At 45.5% G+C, this 24188-nt stretch overlaps 2 protein-coding genes across 2 annotated transcripts in view; both read left to right on the forward strand.

Moving 5' to 3' along the window:
- LOC144483802 (uncharacterized) overlaps positions 1-18930 on the forward strand; it is a 186477-nt gene extending 167547 nt beyond the window's left edge. The window contains exons 11-12 of the mRNA XM_078202341.1: positions 17299-17666; positions 17835-18930. Of these exons, the coding sequence (XP_078058467.1) occupies positions 17299-17666; positions 17835-18333 (867 nt within the window). The 3' untranslated portion in view covers positions 18334-18930. The remainder of the gene's footprint in view (positions 1-17298; positions 17667-17834) is intronic.
- LOC144483825 (uncharacterized) lies at positions 481-17315 on the forward strand. Its single transcript, XM_078202372.1, has 3 exons — positions 481-563; positions 9003-14769; positions 16972-17315. The coding sequence occupies exon 2, from the start codon at positions 9365-9367 to the stop codon at positions 10286-10288; it is 924 nt and encodes a 307-aa protein (XP_078058498.1). The 5' UTR covers positions 481-563; positions 9003-9364; the 3' UTR covers positions 10289-14769; positions 16972-17315.
- Positions 18931-24188: the final 5258 nt, after the last annotated feature.

Here is a 24188-nt window from a genome sequence, read left to right on the forward strand (position 1 = left end):
CTGTGGAGGAAACCAGAACATCCGGAGGAAACCCACACAGACAGTGACCCAGAATCGAACCCGAGTCCCTGGTGCTTGAGACAGCAGTGCTAACCACTGTGCCACCGTGCCGCCCATGTAGAACCAGAAGAGAGTAGCCCCACCCAGCTGGACGACAGTGGAGAGGGATGGAGCAGAATGATGTGGGCGACCTTGCCAAAGGCTGCAAATAGGTCGAGGATAAAAAGGGAAAGTTCATTTTTGTTGCAGTCACATAGGATGTCAGTGCGGACTTTGATAAGAGCTGTTTCAGTAATGTGGCAAGGCAGAAACCTGATTGAAGAATTCAAATGTGGAGTTCTGGGAAAGATGGCCTTGGGTTTTGGGAGAAGACAAAACATTCAGAATGAATGAGGGGGCGGGGCTGGAGGACCGAGCGAGAGCGGCTGGTCCTCCAACCAATCGGAGTGAATGAGGGGCGGGGCTGAGGGCGAGTTGCACTGTGGGGATCTGGAGCATGCGCAGTGCCGATCACTGAGGATTGAGGCGGTTGAGGAAATATTCAGTCCGGGCGATAACACCGGGTAAATCAGGAATGAGTGATGGAGCCGGTGGGTGGGCGGACTTCGAGGCTTCATAAAAGTCCCGTGGAGGCCGCAAGCCCCCAATAGGAAGCTCGGATTCGATATTTGAACCGTTGAAAGGTTGTTCGGGCTTTTCCCCCGATTCAGGCCCGGGTGAACGATCGCAATCTTGACAGTGTGCGGCCGAGCGCACGCGCAGACAGATGGGAGCTCCAGGCTCAGCCCCCTCCCCCCCCATTCAGTCTGATTGGTTGGAGGACCAGCCGCTTCTGCTCGGTCCTCCAGCCCCGCCCCCTCCTCCTATTGGTCCGGAGCTGCTGTCAATCAGTTCCCGGGCATTGTGACGTGGAGCATGCGCAGTGTCATTGCTGTCCTTGGCGCTTGTTTGTCCCGGAGAAGGGGAGTCAGCGTTAGGCGGTGGCTGGGAGGATTTGGAAACACTTTGTGGATCCGCAAACCCTTCAGAATCATTGTCAGCTCCCTGGTTTGCAGCTGCGGGGCTTCTCCCTCCCTCCCTCCCTCCCGGGAACAGGCCCAGGTTAACGGCCCCATCCTGGCTCAGCCACTGGAGGATGGTTCACATCAGAGGATGGGGGAGGGGGACAATAAATAAGAGGTTACACTTTGGCCTCAAATCAATGAGGACTCTGATCTCTGGGAAGGAAGGAAACCCTGGGAGGTGGGCGGGGAGGATTCACAAACACCCGCTGGAGGCCCCAACACCCCCAGTAAAAAGCTGCAGCTCCCGGGTTTGCAGCTTTTTCCCGGGAGAGAGTTGGGGAAGTTTTGTGGAGACAATTCCCGGCTGGTTCAGTTAGCGGTCAATGAAGCTCAGAAACCCTGAGTCAGGATCCTCATTGGGTGGTTGTTTTATTAAATTATTATTCATCTGTTGAAGAAAATATTAATTTTTTTTGAAAAATCATTTTTATAGCGTTTGTGAAAATGTCCATTAAAATAGCCGTTTTTCCAATGTATTTCTGATAAGAATTTTAATATTACTGATTTGGGAATTGATTCTCGGGAATGGTCATTCTGAAAATGATTATGTTTTAATTTACTCCATAATGCCAGAAGTCAGTTTGTATTTCAAATGTAATTTAGAATGTCTGGGAGCAAATGTTAAAATGAGGTTTGAGACACCAGCTGCCATTACTTCCTGTGACTGATGATACCTTTGTGCCTGTGCAGGAGGTAATTCCCCTGGTGCTGTGGCACAAATAAAATGGAGCCTTTCCTCGGAACAGGTCCGTGTTAACGGTCACCGTGTTGTTTCAGTGGTGAGCAGGGGACGTGTGGCCATTGTGGTAACAACAGAGTCGGTGGGACTTCATGTCCCCTGACCTTAAAAGAAAATAATTGACTCCTTGGTTGTACAGTCAATCTGCACATGATCTGGAGAACTGAATCCAGCCAGAGTGACAAGGCAGAGGGAGCTGGTCTCAGAGTGGAGACATGAAATGGTGGAGATGGGGCAAGGAGTTTGATTTAGACCAGGGACAAGAGAGAGTGTGTGGGATGGAGATTACAGCTCAAGATAAATGAGATGAAGAAGTGTTCCATGGAAACTCGAATTGTCTGTTATGAATTCGTTTTTTAAGCTCTTTTTGCAGGGAACTAGAAGAGGAGGATTCACAGACAGGAAACTCAAACTAAACTTTAGGTCAAGGTCTGCAGAACCATTTGATTCATCATGACCTCAGTATGATTGCTTTTTACAGTGGAGGGAGAAATCATTGCCTGTTTTGTCAGTGGAAGAAAATTTTAAAAATTCAATGTGGCAGAAAAAGACCCGAGACACACCCCCCCCGAGTGAGAGTGTTCCAGTGAACTGACTGAAAAGAGCTTTAACCGGTTACACAGCCTGAAAAAAATCACACCATTCACAGTGAGAAGAAACCATAAACGTGGTCCGTGTGTGGATAAGGCTTCAATTGATCATCCAACCTTGAGAGACACAAAGTCACCTGCACCGTGGAAATGTGAGGATTGTGATAAAGGATTCAATTATCCATACTTGCTGGAAAACCATAGACGCAGTCACACTGGAGAGAGGCCATTCACCTGCTCCGTGTGTGGGAAAAGATTCACTACCTCATCCCACCTGCTGTTACACCAGCAAATTCACACTGAGGAGAGGCCGTTCAGCTGCTCCACCTGTGGAAAGGGGTTCTCATATTCATCCAACCTCGGTGCACATCAGCGAGTTCACACTGGGGAGAGGTTGTTCACCTGCTCCTTGTGTGGGAAGGAATTGCTTGACCATCCGGTCTTTGGTCACACCAGCGAATTCACACAGGAGAGAAGCTATTCACCTGTTCCGTGTGTGGTAAGAGATTCACTCTGTCATCTAACCTGCTGTCACACCAGCGAGTTCACACAGAGGAGCGACCGTTCAGTTCCACTTCCTGTGGAAAGAGGTTCAGGTCTTCATCCAACCTCAGTGCACACAAGCGAGTACACACTGGGGAAAGGCCGTTCACCTGTCCACGTGTGGGAGGGAATTCACCAATTCATCCGGCCTCCTGTCACATCAGCGAATTCACACTGAGGAGAAGCCATTTATTTGCACATACTGTGGAAAGAGTTTCAGGCAGTTATCAATTCTCACTGCTCATCAACGCACTCACACTGGGGAGAGACCATTCACTTGCTCCATGTGTGGGAAGTGATTCACTCAGTCTGGCAGCCTGCATTTACATGATCTCACCCACACTGAGGAGAGGCCATTCACTTGCTCTGTGTGGGAAGGGATACACTCGGTCATCCCACTTGCTGACACATCTGCAAGTTCACAATTGTCAGCAGGAGTTAGGTTTTGCAGTTACTGCTGCTGTTAATCACATTCAGGATTGATATTCTGACAATATTGGTTTGTTTCTGCTGACATTAACAATCCCTACAATTGGAATTCTGCTTTAATATTCTGAGATGTCACTGATTTTCAGGGCTGTTGTGTCCCCTTTTAAACGTACTATCTGTGATTTTTTTGTTTGTTTTATTCAGGAACTCTCAACAGGAACTTGTTTATAATACATTTTCCTTCAATCTGAAATTGACGTTTGGTACAAACTACAATTCAGTGTCTGAAAGATTCCACTGATTAAGATTTCCAATGAGAAAATGCTGACAATTCTTACTGACTTACACATTCTTCACAGTGACACTTCCACGATCACATTAAATTGTTAAGGAACATAAAACAATGCACAGATACTTGTTGGTACTGAACTTGAATATTGCTGACAAGAGAGACATGTTGCTGAATCTTTTCAGCATGCACTCATCAGGACAAACGGAAGAATGCCAAATTTTAAATGATTGCAATTTATACTACAGGAGAAAAGGGTGCTAATTGGTGGACTCTCATTGACTTGAAGCTTTGCCATGGAGAAACCAATAGGAGACTGTAGGTTTCTCAAGCTTCTGGGAAATTCAAAAAAGGTACAAGGCTTTTGTTTGCAGGGAAAGGATCGCTGCATATATATATGTATGTCACTTCTCGCAAATATAACTGAGCCATATTATGAACTCGACTGATTATCTTCAATTGATTGAGTGTAGCTATTGGCACACTCAGGATTGTTCAGCAAGTGCTGCCCAATCTGTAATCACAGTAAATATTGTATTTTTGGTTTTGTGAGTGTGGGCTGCTGAAAAGAAAATCACTACCTATTATGAACAAATCAAGGAACATGCTGTTTTATTCTGTCAGCCATTTACTGGGCGAGCCGGCACTGTAATGTTCACCATTTTACATTCAAATCTGGGGGGGATAATGTTCATTGTTTTATTTTCGGGTCTGGGTGTGATAATGTTCTCTGTTTTATACTCGAGTCTGGGCTATAATATTCACTCTTTTCTCTTCAGGTCTGGGTCAATAATCTTCACTGTTTTATATTCGGGTCTGGGGGGGAGAATGTTCACAGTTTTATATTCGGGTCTGGGGGATAATGTTCACTGTTTTATATTCGGGTCTGGGGGGGAGAATGTTCACTGTTTTATATTCGGGTCTGGGGGGGATAATGTTCACTGTTTTATATTCGGGTCTGGGGGATAATGTTCACTGTTTTATATTCGGGTCTGGGGGGGATAATGTTCACTGTTTTATATTCGGGTCTGGGGGATAATGTTCACTGTTTTATATTCGGGTCTGGGGGGGATAATGTTCACTGTTTTATATTCGGGTCTGGGGGGGATAATGTTCACTGTTTTATATTCAAATCTGGGGGGGATAATGTTCACTGTTTTATATTCGGGTCTGAGGGATAATGTTCACTGTTTTATATTCGGTTCTGGGGGATAATGTTCACTGTTTTATATTCGGGTCTGGGGGATAATGTTCACTGTTTTATATTCGGGTCTGGGGGGGATAATGTTCACTGTTTTATATTCGGGTCTGGGGGGGGGATAATGTTCACTGTTTTATATTCGGGTCTGGGGGGGATAATGTTCACTGTTTTATATTCAGGTCTGGGGGGGATAATGTTCACTGTTTTATATTCAGGTCTGGGGGGGGATAATGTTCACTGTTTTATATTCGGGTATGGGGGGGGATAATGTTCACTGTTTTATATTCAGGTCTGGGGGGGATAATGTTCACTGTTTTATATTCAGGTCTGGGGGGGATAATGTTCACTGTTTTATATTTGGGTCTGGGGGATAATGTTCACTGTTTTATATTCGGGTCTGGGCGGGGATAATGTTCACTGTTTTATATTCGGGTATGGGGGGGGATCATGTTCACTGTTTTATATTCGGGTCTGGGGGGGGATAATGTTCACTGTTTTATATTCGGGTCTGGGGGATAATGTTCACTGTTTTATATTCGGGTCTGGGGGGATAATGTTCACTGTTTTATATTCGGGTCTGGGGGGGATAATGTTCACTGTTTTATATTCGGGTCTGGGGGGGGATAATGTTCACTGTTTTATATTCGGGTCTGGGGTGGATAATGTTCACTGTTTTATATTCGGGTCTGGGGGATAATGTTCACTGTTTTATATTCGGGTCTGGGGGGATAATGTTCACTGTTTTATATTCGGGTCTGGGGGGGATAATGTTCACTGTTTTATATTCGGGTCTGGGGGGGGATAATGTTCACTGTTTTATATTCGGGTCTGGGGGGGATAATGTTCACTGTTTTATATTCGGGTCTGGGGGGGATAATGTTCACTGTTTTATATTCAGGTCTGGGGGGGATAATGTTCACTGTTTTATATTCGGGTCTGGGGGATAATGTTCACTTTTATATTCGGGTCTGGGGGGGATAATGTTCACTGTTTTATATTTGGGTCTGGGGGATAATGTTCACTGTTTTATATTCGGGTCTGGGGGGGGATAATGTTCACTGTTTTATATTCGGGTATGGGGGGGGATAATGTTCACTGTTTTATATTCGGGTCTGGGGGGGATAATGTTCACTGTTTTATATTTGGGTCTGGGGGATAATGTTCACTGTTTTATATTCGGGTCTGGGGGGGATAATGTTCACTGTTTTATATTCGGGTCTGGGGGGGATAATGTTCACTGTTTTATATTCGGGTCTGGGGGGGATAATGTTCACTTTTATATTTGGGTCTGGGGGGGATAATGTTCACTGTTTTATATTCGGGTCTGGGGGGGATAATGTTCACTTTTATATTTGGGTCTGGGGGGGATAATGTTCACTGTTTTATATTCAGGTCTGGGGGAGAATGTTCACTGTTTTATATTCAGGTCTGGGGGAGAATGTTCACTGTTTTATATTCGGGTCTGGGAGATAATGTTCACTGTTTTATATTCAGGTCTGGGGGGGGATAATGTTCACTGTTTTATATTCGGGTCTGGGAGATAATGTTCACTGTTTTATATTCGGGTCTGGGGGATAATGTTCACTGTTTTATATTCGGGTCTGGGGGATAATGTTCTCTGTTTTATACTCGAGTCTGGGCTATAATATTCACTCTTTTCTCTTCAGGTCTGGGTCAATAATCTTCACTGTTTTATATTCGGGTCTGGGGGGGAGAATGTTCACTGTTTTATATTCGGGTCTGGGGGGGATAATGTTCACTGTTTTATATTTGGGTCTGGGGGATAATGTTCACTGTTTTATATTCGGGTCTGGGGGGGGATAATGTTCACTGTTTTATATTCGGGTATGGGGGGGGATAATGTTCACTGTTTTATATTCGGGTCTGGGGGGGATAATGTTCACTGTTTTATATTTGGGTCTGGGGGATAATGTTCACTGTTTTATATTCGGGTCTGGGGGGGATAATGTTCACTGTTTTATATTCGGGTCTGGGGGGGATAATGTTCACTGTTTTATATTCGGGTCTGGGGGGGATAATGTTCACTTTTATATTTGGGTCTGGGGGGGATAATGTTCACTGTTTTATATTCGGGTCTGGGGGGGATAATGTTCACTGTTTTATATTTGGGTCTGGGGGGGATAATGTTCACTGTTTTATATTCAGGTCTGGGGGAGAATGTTCACTGTTTTATATTCAGGTCTGGGGGAGAATGTTCACTGTTTTATATTCGGGTCTGGGAGATAATGTTCACTGTTTTATATTCAGGTCTGGGGGGGGATAATGTTCACTGTTTTATATTCGGGTCTGGGAGATAATGTTCACTGTTTTATATTCGGGTCTGGGGGATAATGTTCACTGTTTTATATTCGGGTCTGGGGGATAATGTTCTCTGTTTTATACTCGAGTCTGGGCTATAATATTCACTCTTTTCTCTTCAGGTCTGGGTCAATAATCTTCACTGTTTTATATTCGGGTCTGGGGGGGAGAATGTTCACTGTTTTATATTCGGGTCTGGGGGATAATGTTCACTGTTTTATATTCGGGTCTGGGGGGGAGAATGTTCACTGTTTTATATTCGGGTCTGGGGGGATAATGTTCACTGTTTTATATTCGGGTCTGGGGGGGGAATAATGTTCACTGTTTTATATTCGGGTCTGGGGGGGGATAATGTTCACTGTTTTATATTCAGGTCTCGGGGGGATAATGTTCACTGTTTTATATTCGGGTCTGGGGGGGGATAATGTTCACTGTTTTATATTCGGGTCTGGGGGATAATGTTCACTGTTTTATATTCGGGTCTGGGGGGGATAATGTTCACTGTTTTATATTCGGGTCTGGGGGATAATGTTCACTGTTTTATATTCGGGTCTGGGGGGGATAATGTTCACTGTTTTATATTCGGGTCTGGGGGATAATGTTCACTGTTTTATATTCGGGTCTGGGGGGGATAATGTTCACTGTTTTATATTCGGGTCTGGGGGATAATGTTCACTGTTTTATATTCGGGTCTGGGGGGATAATGTTCACTGTTTTATATTCAGGTCTGGGGGGGATAATGTTCACTGTTTTATATTTGGGTCTGGGGGGGATAATGTTCACTGTTTTATATTTGGGTCTGGGGGGGATAATGTTCACTGTTTTATATTTGGGTCTGGGGGGGATAATGTTCACTGTCTGGGGTTTGTTAGCTCGGGTTGTTTCTGCCTCATGGTGCATTCCAGGCTGTCAGAGCTGTCATTAAAAGCCCTAATTTCCAGTCAGTGACTGAGTTGTCTCTGATGGGATGGAGAATCAGAGTGGGGGTAATGTGCTTCATGGACAGCGATGGGTGGGAGTGAGTATAAAATAAACCAGGACTACACCAAGTAGTTTTGAGAACATTGAAACCATCACAAAATATCACAGCATCATGTTGGAAAACAGAATACTTTATCTGAATCTTTGATCAATTTTGTTTGATTCAATATTGTGAGTGACTTGTTGGATTGCTGGTTATTTTCTAAAGGCAGCTCAGCACCATCATTTTGACCATCAACTCGGCCCTGGTAACTGCTGCTTTTTTTCTGCACCTTCTGTTTTAATTTTAAGTGGAACCTTAATATTTGCTTGGTACACCGGCCGATTGATCTTTCCAGGGGTGAGTGTGTCTGAGAAATATACAACTAAAAACATTCTCTATTTACCTCCTGCATTGCTGCAGTAAATATACATTGTTCTGACTCTGCCAGCAGGGCTGTGGAATTAATTGGATCGATCTTAAAGAGAGCCCGGCTGGGCAGGATAAAGTCACAGAGGTTTACAGCATGGAAATGTGAGCCAAATGGTTTCCATCTGTGATGTATCATTGCATAAAACAGAATATTCAGTCTCAGGAGAAAGAAAGTGAAATAAACCAGTTTCTGGGGGATTTACCCAATCAGTATGAGCACCTTCAGGAGAGCGGGGGGAGGGGGGAAACCAGTGAGAAATGTTTTAAAAACTCAGGGTGTTCCCACAGGAGAGCACTGGTTTAAATCAATTTTAGAAATAGAGAATGGCAGTGCACAAATTCAGAGGAATGTATTTTAAAAAATTAATTGATCTCAATTGCACAAGATAATTTTCTATTATGTCTTTGATTGACAATGGCGCTGTTAATTCCCAGGTGCCCCTGCGGTTGTGAACGTGCCCTATTCTTCCGGTGAAGCGGGCAGAGAGGGGAGTGATTTTTGGAGGGCAGAACTGGAAGATAAGATAAGCTGAATTTATTTTTACTTACTTTTTTCGGAGTTGTTTTTTTCCTGAGAAACAGGAAACTGGAAGTCAGCCGTAGGGAGACCTGGGACGTTTTTTTTTTGCCCACTAAATTTGAACGGGGAGGTAACCCGAGACTCTACACGTGTATAGAGTCTCCCACCCTCCCTCCTCCTCTAACCTAAAAAAAAAGACTCGGTGTGAGAGCAGGTGAGCTTTCTTTTTCTTTTTCTTCTTTTCTCTTTCGTTTATTAGTTCGGGAAGTTAGCAGGGATGTCAGTGCAGGCAGTGCAATGTTCCTCCTGTGGGATGTGTGAGGTGAGGGACACCATTAGTGTCCCAGCTGAGTACACCTGCAGGAAGTGCACCCAATTCCAGCTCCTTGAAGACCATGTTAGGGATCTGGAGTTGGAACTGGATGAACTCAGGATCATTCGGGAGGCAGAGACAGTTATAGATAAAAGCTACAGGGAGGTTCATACTCCTAGGAATGAGGATACTTGGGTGACTGTTAGAAAGGGTAAGAAGCAGACAGTGCAGCGATCCCCTGTGGCCGTTCCTCTGTATAACAAGTATACCGTTTTGGATACTGTTGGGGAGGGCGACTTACCAGGGGTAAGCCATGGGGTACAGATCTCTGGCACAGAGTCTGTCCCTGTTGCTCAGAAGGGAAAGGGGGGGAGGAGTAGAGCATTAGTCATTGGGAACTGCATAGTTAGGGGGACAGATCGGAGATTCTGTGAGAGCGAGAGGGACTCGCGGCTGGTGTGTTGCCTCCCAGGTACCAGGGTCTTTGATGTCTCGGATCGTGTTTTCAAGATCCTTAAGGGGGAAGGGGACCAGCCCCAAGTTGTGGTCCACACAGGCACCAATGACATAGGTAGGAAAAGAGATGGGGATATAAGGCAGAAATTCAGGGAGTTAGGGTGGAAGCTTAGAGCGAGAACAAATAGAGTTGTTATCTCTGGTTTGTTACCCGTGCCACGTGCTAGTGAGGAGAGGAATAGGGAGAGAGAGCAGTTGAACACGTGGCTACAGGAATGGTGCAGGAGGGAAGGATTTAGATACCTGGATAATTGGCGCTCATTCTGGGGTAGGTGGGACCTCTACAAACGGGATGGTCTTCACCTGGACCAGAGGGGTACTAATATCCTGGGGGGGAAATTTGCTAATGCTCTTCGGGAGGGTTTAAACTAATTCGGCAGGGGGGTGGGAACCTGGATTTCTGCTCCAGTGTACAGGAGGATGTGAGTGGTGAGGTGATGAATAAGATTTCAAGGTCGCAGGAGTGTACCGGCAGGCAGGAAGGTGCTTTGAAGTGTGTCTACTTCAATGCCAGGAGCATCCGGAATAACGTGGGTGAACTTGCAGCATGGGCTGGTACCTGGGACTTCGATGTTGTGGCCATTTCGGGGACATGGATAGAGCAGGGACAGGAATGGTTGTTGCAGGTTCCGGGGTTTAGATGTTTCAGTAAGATCAGGGAAGGTGGTAAAAGAGGAGGAGGTGCGGCATTGTTAGTCAAGGACAGTATTACGGTGGCCGAAAGGATGTTTGATGAGGACTCGTCTACTGAGGTAGTATGGGCTGAGGTTAGAAACAGGAAAGGAGAGGTCACCCTGATGGGAGTTTTCTATAGGTCTCCGAAAAGTTCCAGAGATGTAGAGGAAAAGATTGCAAAGATGATTCTGGATAGGAGCGAAAGTAACAGGGCAGTTGTTATGGGGGACTTTAACTTTACAAATATTGACTGGAAATGCTATAGTTCGAGTACTTTAGATGGGTCAGTTTTTGTCCAATGTGTGCAGGAGGGTTTGCTGACACAGTATGTAGATAGACCAACAAGAGGCGAGGCCACATTGGATTTGGTACTGGGTAATGAACCAGGCCAGGTGTTAGATTTGGAGGTAGGTGAACACTTTGGTGATAGTGACCACAATTCGGTTACGTTTACTTTAGCAATGGAAAGGGATAGGTATACACCGCAGGGCAAGTATTATAGCTGGGGGAAAGGAAATTATGATGCGATTAGGCGAGATTTAGGATGCACAGGATGGGGAAGAAATCTGTAGGGGATGGGCACAATTGAAATGTGGAGCTTGTTCAATGAACAGCTACTGCGTGTCCTTGATAAGTATGTACCTGTCAGGCAAGGAGGTAGTGGTCGAGCGGGGGAACCGTGGTTTACTAAAGAAGTTGAATCTCTTGTGAAGAGGAAGAAGGAGACTTATGTAAAGATGAGACGTGAAGGCTCAGTAAGGGCGCTTGAGAGTTACAAGTTCGCCAGGAAGGAGCTGAAGAGAGAGCTAAGAAGAGCCAGGAGGGGACATGAGAAGTCTTTGGCAGGTAGGATCAAGGAAAATCCTAACGCTTTCTACAGGTATGTCAGGAATAAAAGAATGACTAGGGTAAGATTAGGGCCAGTCAAGGACAGTAGTGGGAAGTTGTGCGTGGAGTCTGAAGAGATAGGAGAGGCGCTAAATGAATATTTTTCGTCAGTATTCACACAGGAAAAAGACAATGTTGTCGAAGAGAATACTGAGATACAGGCTATTGGACTAGACGGGATTGAGGTTCATAAGGAGGAGGTGTTAGCAATTCTGGAAAGTGTGAAAATAGATAAGTCCCCTGGGCCGGATGGGATTTATCCTAGCATTCGCTGGGAAGCTAGGGAGGAGATTGCAGAGCCTTTGGCTTTGATTTTTATGTCATTGTCTACAGGAATAGTGCCAGAAGACTGGAGAATAGCAAATGTTGTCCCCTTGTTCAAGAAGGGGAGTAGAGACAACCCTGGTAATTATAGACCAGTGAGCCTTACTTCTGTTGTGGGCAAAGTTTTGGAAAGGATTAGAAGAGATAGGATTTATAATCATCTCGAAATTAATAATTTGATTAGGGATAGTCAGCACGGTTTTGTGAAGGGAAGGTCGTGCTTCACAAACCTTATTGAGTTCTTTGAGAAGGTGACCAAAGAGGTGGATGAGGGTAAAGCAGTTGATGTGGTGTTTATGGATTTAAGTAAAGCATTTGATAAAGTTCCCCACGGTAGGCTATTGCAGAAAATACAGAGGCATGGGATTGAGGGTGATTTTGAGATTTGGATCAGAAATTGGCTAGCTGTAAGAAGACAGAGGGTGGTGGTTGATGGGAAATGTTCATCCTGGAGTTCAGTTACTAGTGTACCGCAAGGATCTGTTTTGGGGCCACTTTTGTTTGTCATTTTTATAAATGGTCTGGATGAGGGCGTAGAAGGATGGGTTAGTAAATTTGCGGATGACACTAAAGTCGGTGGAGTTGAGGACAGTGTGGAAGGATGTTGCAGGTTACAGAGGGACATAGATAAGCTGCAGTGCTGGGCTGAGAGGTGGCAAATGGAGTTTGATGTGGAAAAGTGTGAGGTGATTCACTTTGGAAGGAGTAACAGGAATACAGAGTACTGGGCTAATGGTAAGATACTTGGTAGTGTGGATGAGCAGAGAGATCTCGATGTCCATGTGCATAGATCCCTGAAAGTTGGCACCCAGATTGATAGGGTTGCTAAGAAGGCGTACAGTGTGTTAGCTTTTATTAGAAGAGGGATTGAGTTTCGGAGCCATGCTGTCATGTTGCAGCTGTACAAAACTCTGGTGCGGCCGCACTTGGACTATTGCGTACAGTTCTGGTCGCCGCATTATAGGAAGGATGTGGAAGCATTGGAAAGGGTGCAGAGGAGATTTACCAGGATGTTGCCTGGTATGGTGGGAAGGTCTTATGAGGAAAGGCTGAGTGACTTGAGGCTTTTTTCGTTGGAGAGAAGAAGTTTAAGAGGTGACTTAATAGAGGCATTCAAGATGATCAGAGGATTAGATAAGTTGGACAGTGTAAGCCTTTTTCCTCGGATGATGATGGCTAGCACGAGGGGGCATAGCTTTAAATTGAGGGGTGATAGATATAGATCAGATGTCAGAGGTAGGTTCTTTACTCAGAGAGTAGTAAGGGTGTGGAATGCCCTGCCTGCAACAGTAGTGGACTCGTCAACATGAAGGGCATTTAAAGGGTCATTGGATAAACATATGGATGAGATTGGAATAGTGTAGGTTGGATGGGTTTAGATTCGTTTCACAGGTCGGTGCAACATTGAGGGCCGAAGGGCCTGTACTGCGCTGTAATGTTCTATGTTCTATAGTCATTCCACAGGAGCCTATTGCGCAGGCGCAGTGCTGTATCTGGGGCATGCGCAGTGTCACTGCTCAGAGTCCTGAATGCGGGAGACGCTTTTTTCAGCGGGTGAGTCGGTTGGGCTGCGGGAGAAGTGGAGCCGGGAGTTGGGGTAGGGAGGGAGCGAGCGGAGGCTTCACAAACATCCGCTGTAGGCTGCACGGCCCGAATCAGACCCTGCAGGTCCCGGGTTTACAGCTCCCAGGCTTTTATCTCGGGAACAGGCCCCGGTTATCGGCCGCCATCTTGTTTCAGCGGGGAAGGAGGGCACATGCGCTGCTGTCTGTGACGGGTCACAATGGGCGTGGTTTCGGGGGCTGGTTCAGAACCTCTATCTTCAGAGGGACAATAGGTAGCAGGGCGCATGCGCAGCTATCCAAGAACATCGGAATAAGAATTCGAAACAGGAGCCCGTCATTCGGCCCATCGAGCCTGCTGCATCATTCAATAAGATCATGTCTACTTTGCTACCCCCAGCCCGTCCATACCCTTAACTCTCTTGTGGATCAAAACCTCAGCTTTGAATATATTCAATGACCTGCCTCCAATCCTCACTGGTGAAGACAGAGTTCCAAAGATCAACAACCCGCTGAGAGAAAAGATCTCTCTTCATCTTCATCTTAAATTTGAGATCCTTTATTTTTACTTGATTCCCACACCTGAGGAAACATCCTCTCAGCATCTACCTTGTCAAGCACCTTATATCATATGAATCACAGAATCCCTACAGTGCAGAAGCAGGCCATTTGGCCCATCGAGTCTGTGCCGACCACAATCCCACCCAAGCCCCATCCCCACAACCCCATGCATTTGACACGAGGGTCAATTTAGCATAGCCAATCCACCGAACCACAGTCTTTGGACTGTGGAAGGAAACCAGAGCACCTGGAGGAAACCCACACAGACAGTGCACAGAAAATGTGCAAACTCCACACAGACAGTGACCCAAGGCCGGAATTGAACCTGGGACCCTGGCGCTGTGAGGCAGCAGTGCTAGCCACCATGCCGCCCTTAAATTCCCAGATATTTCAATAGGATTACTTCTCAGTCTTCTAAACTCCAAAGAGTACAGGCCCAAGCTGCTCAACCTGAAAGATAAAACCCCTCATTTCAGGAATCAACCAACTGGATCTTCCCTGAACTGCCTCCACTGCAATTTTGTCCCAGCTGAAGTAATTCTGTGCCAGGTTAAAGGAGGAGTGAATGTTTGGAATTTCTGTTCTGGACAGATGCTGATGGATTTTGGAAACTCCTTTTACAGGGGATTAGAAGGGAAAGATTTACACACAGCAAACTCAGACCAAAAGAAATGTTTGTCTGTCTTGAATTTCTAACCTTGAATTACACCTATAACTTTCCTCATTTACAGGGACAAGATTTGAAGATTGCAACATTTTTCCCGGACACCAATCTCTCTGAGATCTTTGCAGATGTAGACTCCAGCGGATTTAAAATGTTGAAAACAGTGAAATGGTTTTGGGGTGAGTGCTACTGAGCATTAAGTTAAATTTAGAGCATGCTCTGATTCCATGGATCTCGGGCTACTGTGACTCCTTTACCATGGATGGGCAGGCAATGGTGCAGTGATAGTGTTATTGGATTAGTAATACAGGGATCCAGGGCAATGCACTGTGAACCCTGGGTTCGAATCCCACAGTGGCAGATGTTGAAATTTGAATTCAGTAAAAATCTAGAATTGGAAGTCCATTGATGACAATTGTTGTAAAAATCCATCTGATTTAATAATGTCCTTTAAAGAAGGAAATCTACCACATCCCCCAGCAATGCAAGCCACTCAGTTCAAGGGCAATGAGTTATGGGCAGTAGATGCTGATGCAGCCAGCACATAGAGTCATAGAGCAATACAGCACGGAAACAGGCCCTTAGGCCCAACTGATCCATGCCAACCATGGTGCCCTCCCAGCTAGTCCCAAATGCCCGTGTTTGGCTCATGAATTGGAAAGGATTAGAGAGATATGTACTTATCCAAATGCTTTTTAAATGTTTAAACCTGCTGTTTGAACATTCAACCACTTTCTCTGGCAGCTCAATCCATGTACACATCACCCTCTGCATGAAGAAGTTGCCCCTCAGGTCCCTTTTAATCTTTCCCCTCTCATATTAAATCTATGTCCTCTAGTTTTCAATTCCCCGACCCTGGCAAAAAGACAATGTGGGTTCATCCTATCTATGCCCCTCATTATTTAATACACCTCAATATAGTCACCCCACATTCTCCAACATTCGAAGGAATAAACCCGAGCCTGTCCAACCTCTCATGATCATTCAGACCCATTAGTCCCGGCAACATCCTCATAAATCTTCTTTGCACTCTTTACAGTTTATCAATGTTTTTCCTATAACAGGGTTACAAAAACTGTCCACAATACTCCAAGTGCAGCCTCACCAACGACTCATACAACTATAACATAATGTCCCAACTCCTATACTCAGTGCCCTGACTGATGAAGGCCAGTGTGCTAAATGCCTTCTTCACCACTCTGTCTACCTGTGACATCACTTTCAACGAACGATATACTTGTACTCCTGGGTTCCTCTGTTCCTCAACACTCCCCAGGGCCTTACCATTCACTGTATAAGTCCTACCCTGGTTTGACTTTCCAAAATGCAACACTCACACTTAAGACCATAAGACATAGGAGCAGAATTAGGCCACTTGGCCCATTGAGTCTGCTCCGCCATTCAATCATGGCAGATATTTTTCTCATCCCCATTCTCCTGCCTTTTTGCGATCACCCCTGATCCCCTTATTAATCAAGAACCTATCTATCTCTGTCTTAAAGACAGTCAATGACCCGGCCTCCACAGCCTTCTGCGGCAAAGAGTTCCACAAATTCCCCACTCTCTGGCTGAAGAAATTCCTCCTTATCTCTGTTTTAAAGGATCGTCCCTTTAGCCTGAGGTTGTGCCTCTGTGCTCTGTATTATTTGTACTGAAATCCATTTGCCAATCATCGGCTCACTTCCTTAACCGATCAACTGATGAAGATCCCCCTGTATATATATATATTTCCAGACGTCTCTTCCCTCAGAGGGCTGTTAGTCTTTTGGATTTCTCTTCTACAGGGACCAGTGGAGGCTGAGGATCATTGAATATATTCCAGTTAGACAGATCTTTGACTGACAAGGGTGTCAAGGGTTATGGGGAACAGACAAGAAGATGGAGCAAAAGCTAAGATGTGGGGGGATTTCTTCACTCAAGGATGTGGTAAAGCTTTGGAATTCTCAATCCCTGAGGACAGTGAAACCTCAGTCATCAACTACTTGCAAGAGAGCGATTGATTGGTTTTTAGATATTGAGGATATCAAGGGATATGGGTTTAGTGTGGGGAGAATGATGCTGAGGTAGATGAACGAATTATCTCATTGAATAGTTTAAAAGGCTCGATGGGCCAAATGGCCGACTGCAGCTCCTATTTGTTATGGTCTCTGTGTCCAGGACAAGAAGCAGTGAGCATGGATCTGTCAATCAGCACCTTCAGGAGAATTGGGAGGGTGAATATTAGATACAGCAGAGTGAGAATGGAGGGAGAGTGTGTGGGATGGCGATTTACAGCTTCTTGGGACTGAAATAGGAAAGAATGTTCGATAGAAACTAGAATTGTCTGTTCTGAATTTCTATCCTGTACTGATACTGATGACTTTTGTAAACTTGTTTTACAGGATATTGAAAGAGGAATCACAGGCCGAAATCTCAAACGTCACGTCTAGATCTGACAGAGTCATATTCCATGGGAGCTGAATATCATCGGCCTTTGAATCTAGAAGGAGAAATGGTTGTCCAGTCTGTTGATTTGAAAAGATTTCAAACATCAGTGTGACTGGAAAAGCACCAACACACGGCCACACTGGAGTGAGAGTCTTCCAGTGCACTGACTAAAGAGCTTTAACCAGTTACACAGCCTGAATAACTATCACACCATTCACAGCGGGGAGAGACTGTACCCGTGTTCTGTGTGTGAACAAGGCTTCAACTGATTGTCCACCCAAGGGAGAGGCAAGGACACCTGCACCATGGAGAAACCATGGAAATGTGCGGACTGTGCGAAGAGATACAGATACCCAAATGAGCTGGAAGCTCATTGGCGCAACCACATTGGGGAGAGGCCATTCACCTGCTCTCAGTGTGGGAAGGGATTCACTCGGTTATCCATCCTGCAGTCACACCAGCGAGTTCACACTGGGGAGAGACCGTTCACCTGCTCTCAGTGTGGGAAGGGATTCACTCAGTTATCCACCCTGCAGAAACACCAGCGAGTTCACACTGGGGAGAGGCCATTCACCTGCTCTCAGTGTGGGAAGGGATTCACTCGGTTATCCATCCTGCAGTCACACCAGCGAGTTCACACTGGGGAGAGGCCGTTCACCTGCTCTCAGTGTGGGAAGGGATTCTGTGATCCATCCAGCCTGCGGATACACCAGCGGGTTCACACTGGGGAGAGGCCATTCACCTGCTCTCAGTGTGAGAAGGGATTCTGTAATCCATCCAGCCTGCTGAGACACCAGCGAGTTCACACTGGGGAGAGGCCGTTCACCTGCTCTCAGTGTGGGAAGGGATTCTATGATTCATCCAGCCTGCGGATACACCAGCGGGTTCACACTGGGGAGAGGCCATTCACCTGCTCTCAGTGTGGGAAGGGATTCACTTGGTCAAACCAGCTGCAGAGACACCAGCGAGTTCACACTGGGGAGAGGCCATTCACCTGCTCTCAGTGTGGGAAGGAATTCACTCGGTCATCCCAGCTGCAGAGACACCATGAAGTTCACACTGGGGAGAGGCCATTCACCTGCTCTCAGTGTGGGGAGGGATTCACTCAGTCATCCCACCTGCTGAGACACCAGCGAATTCACACTGGGGAGAGGCCGTTCACCTGCTCTCAGTGTGAGAAGGGATTCACTCGATTATCCAGCCTGCGGATACACCAGCGAGTTCACACTGGGGAGAGGCCATTCACCTGCTCTCAGTGTGGGAAGGGATTCAGTCTTTCATCCCAGCTGCTGAGACACCAACGAGTTCACGAGTGATTCCAGGGGTTGGATTCTGCTGTTATTGTTTCTGCTCTCAGTTACATCCAGGACTGCATTTTGTTCATTCTCACAGTTGGTCAATGGGGAGGATGCTCTGATTGTGGGAAGGGATTCACTGATTCATCCGACCTGTTGAAACACCAGAGAATTCATAATAGGGAGAGGCCATTTATCTGCTCCGAGTGTGGGAAGGGATTTACTCAGTCATTCAACCTGCTAAAACACCAGCCAAGTCACACTGGAGAGAGGCCATTCACTTGCTCCAGTTGTGGGAAGGGATTTATTGATTCATCCAGTCTGCGGAGGCACCAGCGAGTTCACACCAGGGAGAGACCATTCACCTCCTCTGATTGTGGCAAGGGATTCAGTCAATCATCCAACCTGGTAAAGCACCAGCGAATTCACACTGGGGACAGGCCATTCACCTGCTCCGTGTGTGGGAAGGGATTCACTCAATCACCTCACCTGCTGAAACACCATCATGTTCACGAGTGACTGCAAGGACTGAATTTTGCTGTTAATCTCATTGAGGTCCCAACCATTTTCATTGGTGTCTGTTTCTGCTGATGTTAATAAACCCTGGCCCAGTTGTAAGATTTGTATTGTGGATTGTCTTGTCTGAGTCCTGAACTCGTAAATAAAAACAAGAAGTGCTGTAAAAACTCAGCAGGTCTGACAGCATCTCTGGAGAGAGAAACAGAGCTAATGTTTTGACACTGAAGAAGAGTCACATTCAACTGGAAACATTAACTGTTCCTGTCTTTACAGATTCTGTCAGACTTACTGAGATTTTGCAGCAACTTCTGCTTTTAGAATGACGGTGAATGCTGGATACATGAATCAGAGATTGGTGTAAAACTGGGATCTGCTCCTAAATGAAAGTGAAACAGCAGGTTAAAGTTTCCAGTCTGAAAAGTACCATGGTTGTTATACTATATATACCATTTTAAGGCTGGTTTTAACTCATTTAAAATAAACCTATTTAAAATATATTTGTTAAAGTCAGTATTAAAATATGAGTTGGATGAGTTCACAGGAGCCTGTTAACCGCTGGGACAATTATTCAACAAACATTGGATTTCCAGATAGAGAAGAAGCTGCAGTTTGTTTGCAGGAATTCCCTGTTTTATTGATGTGTGTGTGTTAGACATCAGGATAACTAAAACTGCACAAACCTGGACATCAATGGTGATCTGATTGACAGTTACTCTGGGAATCACTCCCACTGTGAAACTTCAGCACTGACACTGCTGAATGTTGTAGGCTCAGGGAGTGGGGCCTCCAGGAGTGGACTGTAAAAAAGCTGGGTTTCAGTATCCTGACTAATATATGGTGAGGAACCAGAAAAATCCTTACTGAGGAACTCTCTGGGGTTTTACCAGTGTAGGTTCAGGGGCGAATGATTCCTGACTCCCTGAAATGTCTGATATTGAACCCAGTTTGGAACAAGATTCATTCAGTTTCCAGGAGAATAGAGACAAATATCACCCACAACTGAGAGAGAGAAAAACAGCCACCTTGATCAATGACTTGGATGAAGCCAGAATTGATGATACAAAGATAGGTAGAAAAGCAAGTTGTGAGGTTGTGACAAAAAATCTGTAAGGGGCACAGATAAGTTACCTGAATGGACAGAAAAATGGCAGATGGAGTATAGTGCGGGAAAGTGGGAGCTTTTCCACTTTGGCAGGAAGAATAGAGAAGCAAAAAATTGTTTAAATATAGAGAAACTGAAGAATACTGCCGTAGAGAGGAATCTGGGTGACCTTGTACATGAATCGTGAAAAAATAGGATGAAGGTACAGCAAGTAAAGAAGAAGGCAAATGGAGTGTTGGACTTTACTGCAAGGGGGTGGAGTTTGAAAAAGGGAACTTGCTGCACCTACACAGGACATTGCTGAGATAGCAGCTGGAATACTGTGTACGGTTCTGGTCTCCCTACTGATGGAATGACATGCTTTCATTGGAATGAGTTCAGAGAAAGTTCACCAGGTCCATTCCTAAGATGAAGGTGTTGTCTTTTGAGGAAAGGTTGTGAAGGTGTAGGGGAGAATTCTCCCATCCCGCCCACCACAGGAATCGTAGAAGGCTGGGGGTTGGACCACACAAAGGTCCTTTGACCTCAGGGGGGGGGGATTTTCCAGTTTTGGGGCAAGTGAGGCCGCAGAATCCAACTCGTTGTCTTTTGGGGAAGGGTTGCACCTATACCCATTAGGTTTGGAAGAATGAGCAGTGAACATTCTGAAACATATAAGATTCTCATGGACAGTTGACAGGCGAGAGGCCAAGAGGATGATTCATGAAGGAGTCTTGAACTTGGTGCCACAGATCTACAAGGAAACCAAGGGTATTGTATTAGCCCTTACAGACACCAATACTTTATCCTCAGTTTTAGTCAGGTTAGTCAGAGGTTTAGTCAGGTGTGGTGAAAGCTTCAACCAATCATCTGGCCTTTTGGAACATAATTGCAGTCACAGGGAGATGCCATGGAAATGTGGGGATTGTGGGAAGAACATAAGAACTAGGAGCAGGAGTAGGCCATCTGGCCCCTCGAGCCTCATGGCTGATCTTTTTGTGGACTCAGCTCCACTTACCCGCCCGCTCACCATAGCCCTTAATTCCTTTACTGTTCAATAATTTATCTATCCTTGCCTTAAAAACATTCAATGAGGTAGCCCCAACTGCTTCACTGGGCAGGGAATTCCACAGATTCACAACCCTTTGTGTGAAGAAGTTCCTCCTCAACTCAGTCCTAAATCTGCTTCCCCTTATTTTGAGGCTATGCCCCCAAGTTCTAGTTTCACCCGCCAGTGGAAACAACTTCCCTGCTTCTATCTTATCTATTCCCTTCATAATCTTACATGTTTCTATAAGATCTCCCCTCATTCTTCTGAAATCCAATGAGTATAGCCCCAGTCTATTCAGTTTCTGCTCATAAGCCAACCCTCTCAACTCCGGAATCAACCTCGTGAATCTCCTCTGCACCCCCTCCAGTGCCAGTATATCCTTTCTCAAGTAAGGAGACCAAAACTGTACACAGTATTCCAGGTGTGGCCTCACCAGCACCTTATACAGCTGCAACATAATCTCGCTGTTTTTAAACTCCATCCCTCGAGCAATGAAGGACAAAATTCCATTTGCCTTCTTAATTACCTGTTGCACCTGCAAACCAACTCTTTGAGATTCCTGCACAAGGACACCCCTGTCCCTCTGCACAGCGTAAGAAGTCTCACAACACCAGGTTAAAGTCCAACAGGTTTATTTGGTAGCAAATACCATAAGCTTTCGGAGCACTGCTCCTTCGTCAGATGGAGTGGAAATGTGCTCTCAAACAGTGCAAACAGACAAAATCAAATTGCAGAATACTGATTAGAATGCGAATCCTCCAGCCAGCCAGGTCTTAAAGGTACAGACAATGTGGGTGGGGGGAACAGTAAACACGGGTTAAAGAAATGTGTATTGTCTCCAGACAGAACAGCTATTAAGATTCTACAAGCCCAGGAGGCAAGCTGTGGGTGTTACTGATAATGTGACATAAATCCAACATCCCGGTTTAGGCCATCCTCATGTGTGCGGAACTTGGCTATCAGTTTCTGCTCAGCGACTCTGCGCTGTCGTGTGACGTGAAGGCCGCCTTGGAGAACGCTTACCTGAAGATCCAAGGCTGAATGCCCGTGACTGCTGAAGTGCTCCCCCACAGGAAGAGAACAGTCTTGCCTGGTGATTGTCGAGCGGTGTTCATTCATCCGTTGTCGTAGTGTCTGCATTGTTTCCCCAATGTACCATGCCTCGGGACATCCTTTCTTGCAGCGTATCAGGTACACAATGTTGGCCGAGTTGCAAGAGTAGGTACCGTGTACCTGGTAGATGGTGTTCTCACGTGAGATGATGGCATCCGTGTCAATGATCCGGCATGTCTTGCAGAGGTTTGTTTGAGGTCATTAGGTTACATTGAAGCTTCATATGAAGCAATTTTTAAAAGCAGTATCTCGGCCTTTTGGCTAAGATGCAAATGAGATCAAGTCATAGAGGAGGAAGTGCTTTCCCTCCTCCAATCAGCTTGGCCTCTGCACAGTAGCACGCTGCAATTTTTTCCCATTTAAATAATAGTCAATTTTGCTGTTATTCCTACCAAAATGGATGACCTCACATTTACCAACATTGTACTCCATCTGCCAGACCCTCGCCCACTCACTTAGATTATCTATATCCCTTTGCAGACTTTCAGCATCCTCTGCACACTTTGCTCTTAGTGTCATCTGCGAATTTTGACACACTACACTTGGTCCCCAACTCCAAATCATCTATGTAAATCGTAAACAATTGCGGTCCCAACACTGATCCCTGAGGCACACCACTAGTCACTGATCTCCAACCAGAAAAACACCCATTTACCCCCACTCTTTGCTTTCTGTTAGTTAACCAATCCTCTATCCATGCTAATACATTACCCGTAACACTGTGCACCTTTATCTTATGTAGCAGTCTTTGGTGCGGCACCTTGTCAAATGCCTTCTGGAAATCCAGATACACCACATCCACAGGTTCCCCATTGTCCACTGCACATGTAATGTTCTCAAATAATTCCACCAAATTAGTCAAACATGACCTGCCCTTCATGAACCTATGCTGTGTCTTACCAATGGGACAATTTATATCCAGATGTCTCGCTATTTCTTCCCTGATGATAGATCCAAGCATTTTCCCTCCTACAGAAGTTAAGCTAACCAGCCTATAGTTACCTGCCTTTTGACTACCTCCTTTTTTAAATGTTTGCGATTTTGTGAAACCTGTTTTTGTTGTCTGAGCTGACTGGAATTAGAGCCAGAGCAGGAGTAATCCAGGGGAATGATTTGGAGATAAAGGAAAATCCAGCAGATGCTGGAATTCTGAATAAAACAGACTTGCTGAGTTTATCCAGCATTTTCTCTATTTATTATAATGATTTTGGGACCTGGGTTTGAATCCCACCACGTTTCAACAAAAATATTGATGAGCATGAATTAATTGTTGTAAAAACACATCTGGTTCTCTAATTCCCTTCAAGGAAGGAAATCTGCCGCCCTGATCCAGTCTAACCGACATGTGACTGGATTCACAAACAATTCAAGGGCTGACTGGGTAAACAGGGAATGTCACCATCAGAAAAACAGAGCCCCCTGGAGGGCAGAAGGGTTAGGACAGGTTACGGAGAGGTTAAAACTGTCATCATTGAGAACAACACAGACTTTAACGGAACAACTGGTCCCAAAAACAATCTCTTGTAGTTAGTGTGGCAGGGTGTGGTGAATCAGGTTTAAAAAGAGTCAAATTATATATGTTTTCTAGTTTGGACAACCACATTTAAATCTGGGACTCGGATGAGGATATGAATTGGTGTTTGGTGGTAAGATCTAAATCTGTGTATTACGCCGTGAAGCCTTAAACCCAGAGTGAGAATATTTCAAACCAGGGTTCAAAATAAATGGCTGTGGATGGTGAATTCACTCTCAAAAGAAAACAAAGAAAATTACAGCACAGGAACATTCCTTCGACCCTCCAAGCCTGCACCAACCACGCTGCCCGACTGAACTGAAACCCCCTACCCTTCTGGGGACCATATCCCTCCATTCCCATCCTATTCATGTATTTGTCAAGACGCTCCTTAAAAGTCACAATTGTATCTGCTTCCACTACCTCCCCCGGCAGCGAGTTCCAGGCACCCACCACCCTCTGGGTAAAAAATCTGCCTCGTACATCTCCTTTCAACCTTGCCCCTCGCACCTTAAACCTATGCCCCCGAGTAACTGACTCTTCTACCCTGGGAAAAAGCTTCTGACTATCCACTCTGCCCAAGCCCCTCACAATCTTGT

The sequence above is a fragment of the Mustelus asterias genome, unplaced genomic scaffold, assembly GCF_964213995.1.
Source record: "Mustelus asterias unplaced genomic scaffold, sMusAst1.hap1.1 HAP1_SCAFFOLD_79, whole genome shotgun sequence".
Taxonomy (NCBI): domain Eukaryota; kingdom Metazoa; phylum Chordata; class Chondrichthyes; order Carcharhiniformes; family Triakidae; genus Mustelus; species Mustelus asterias.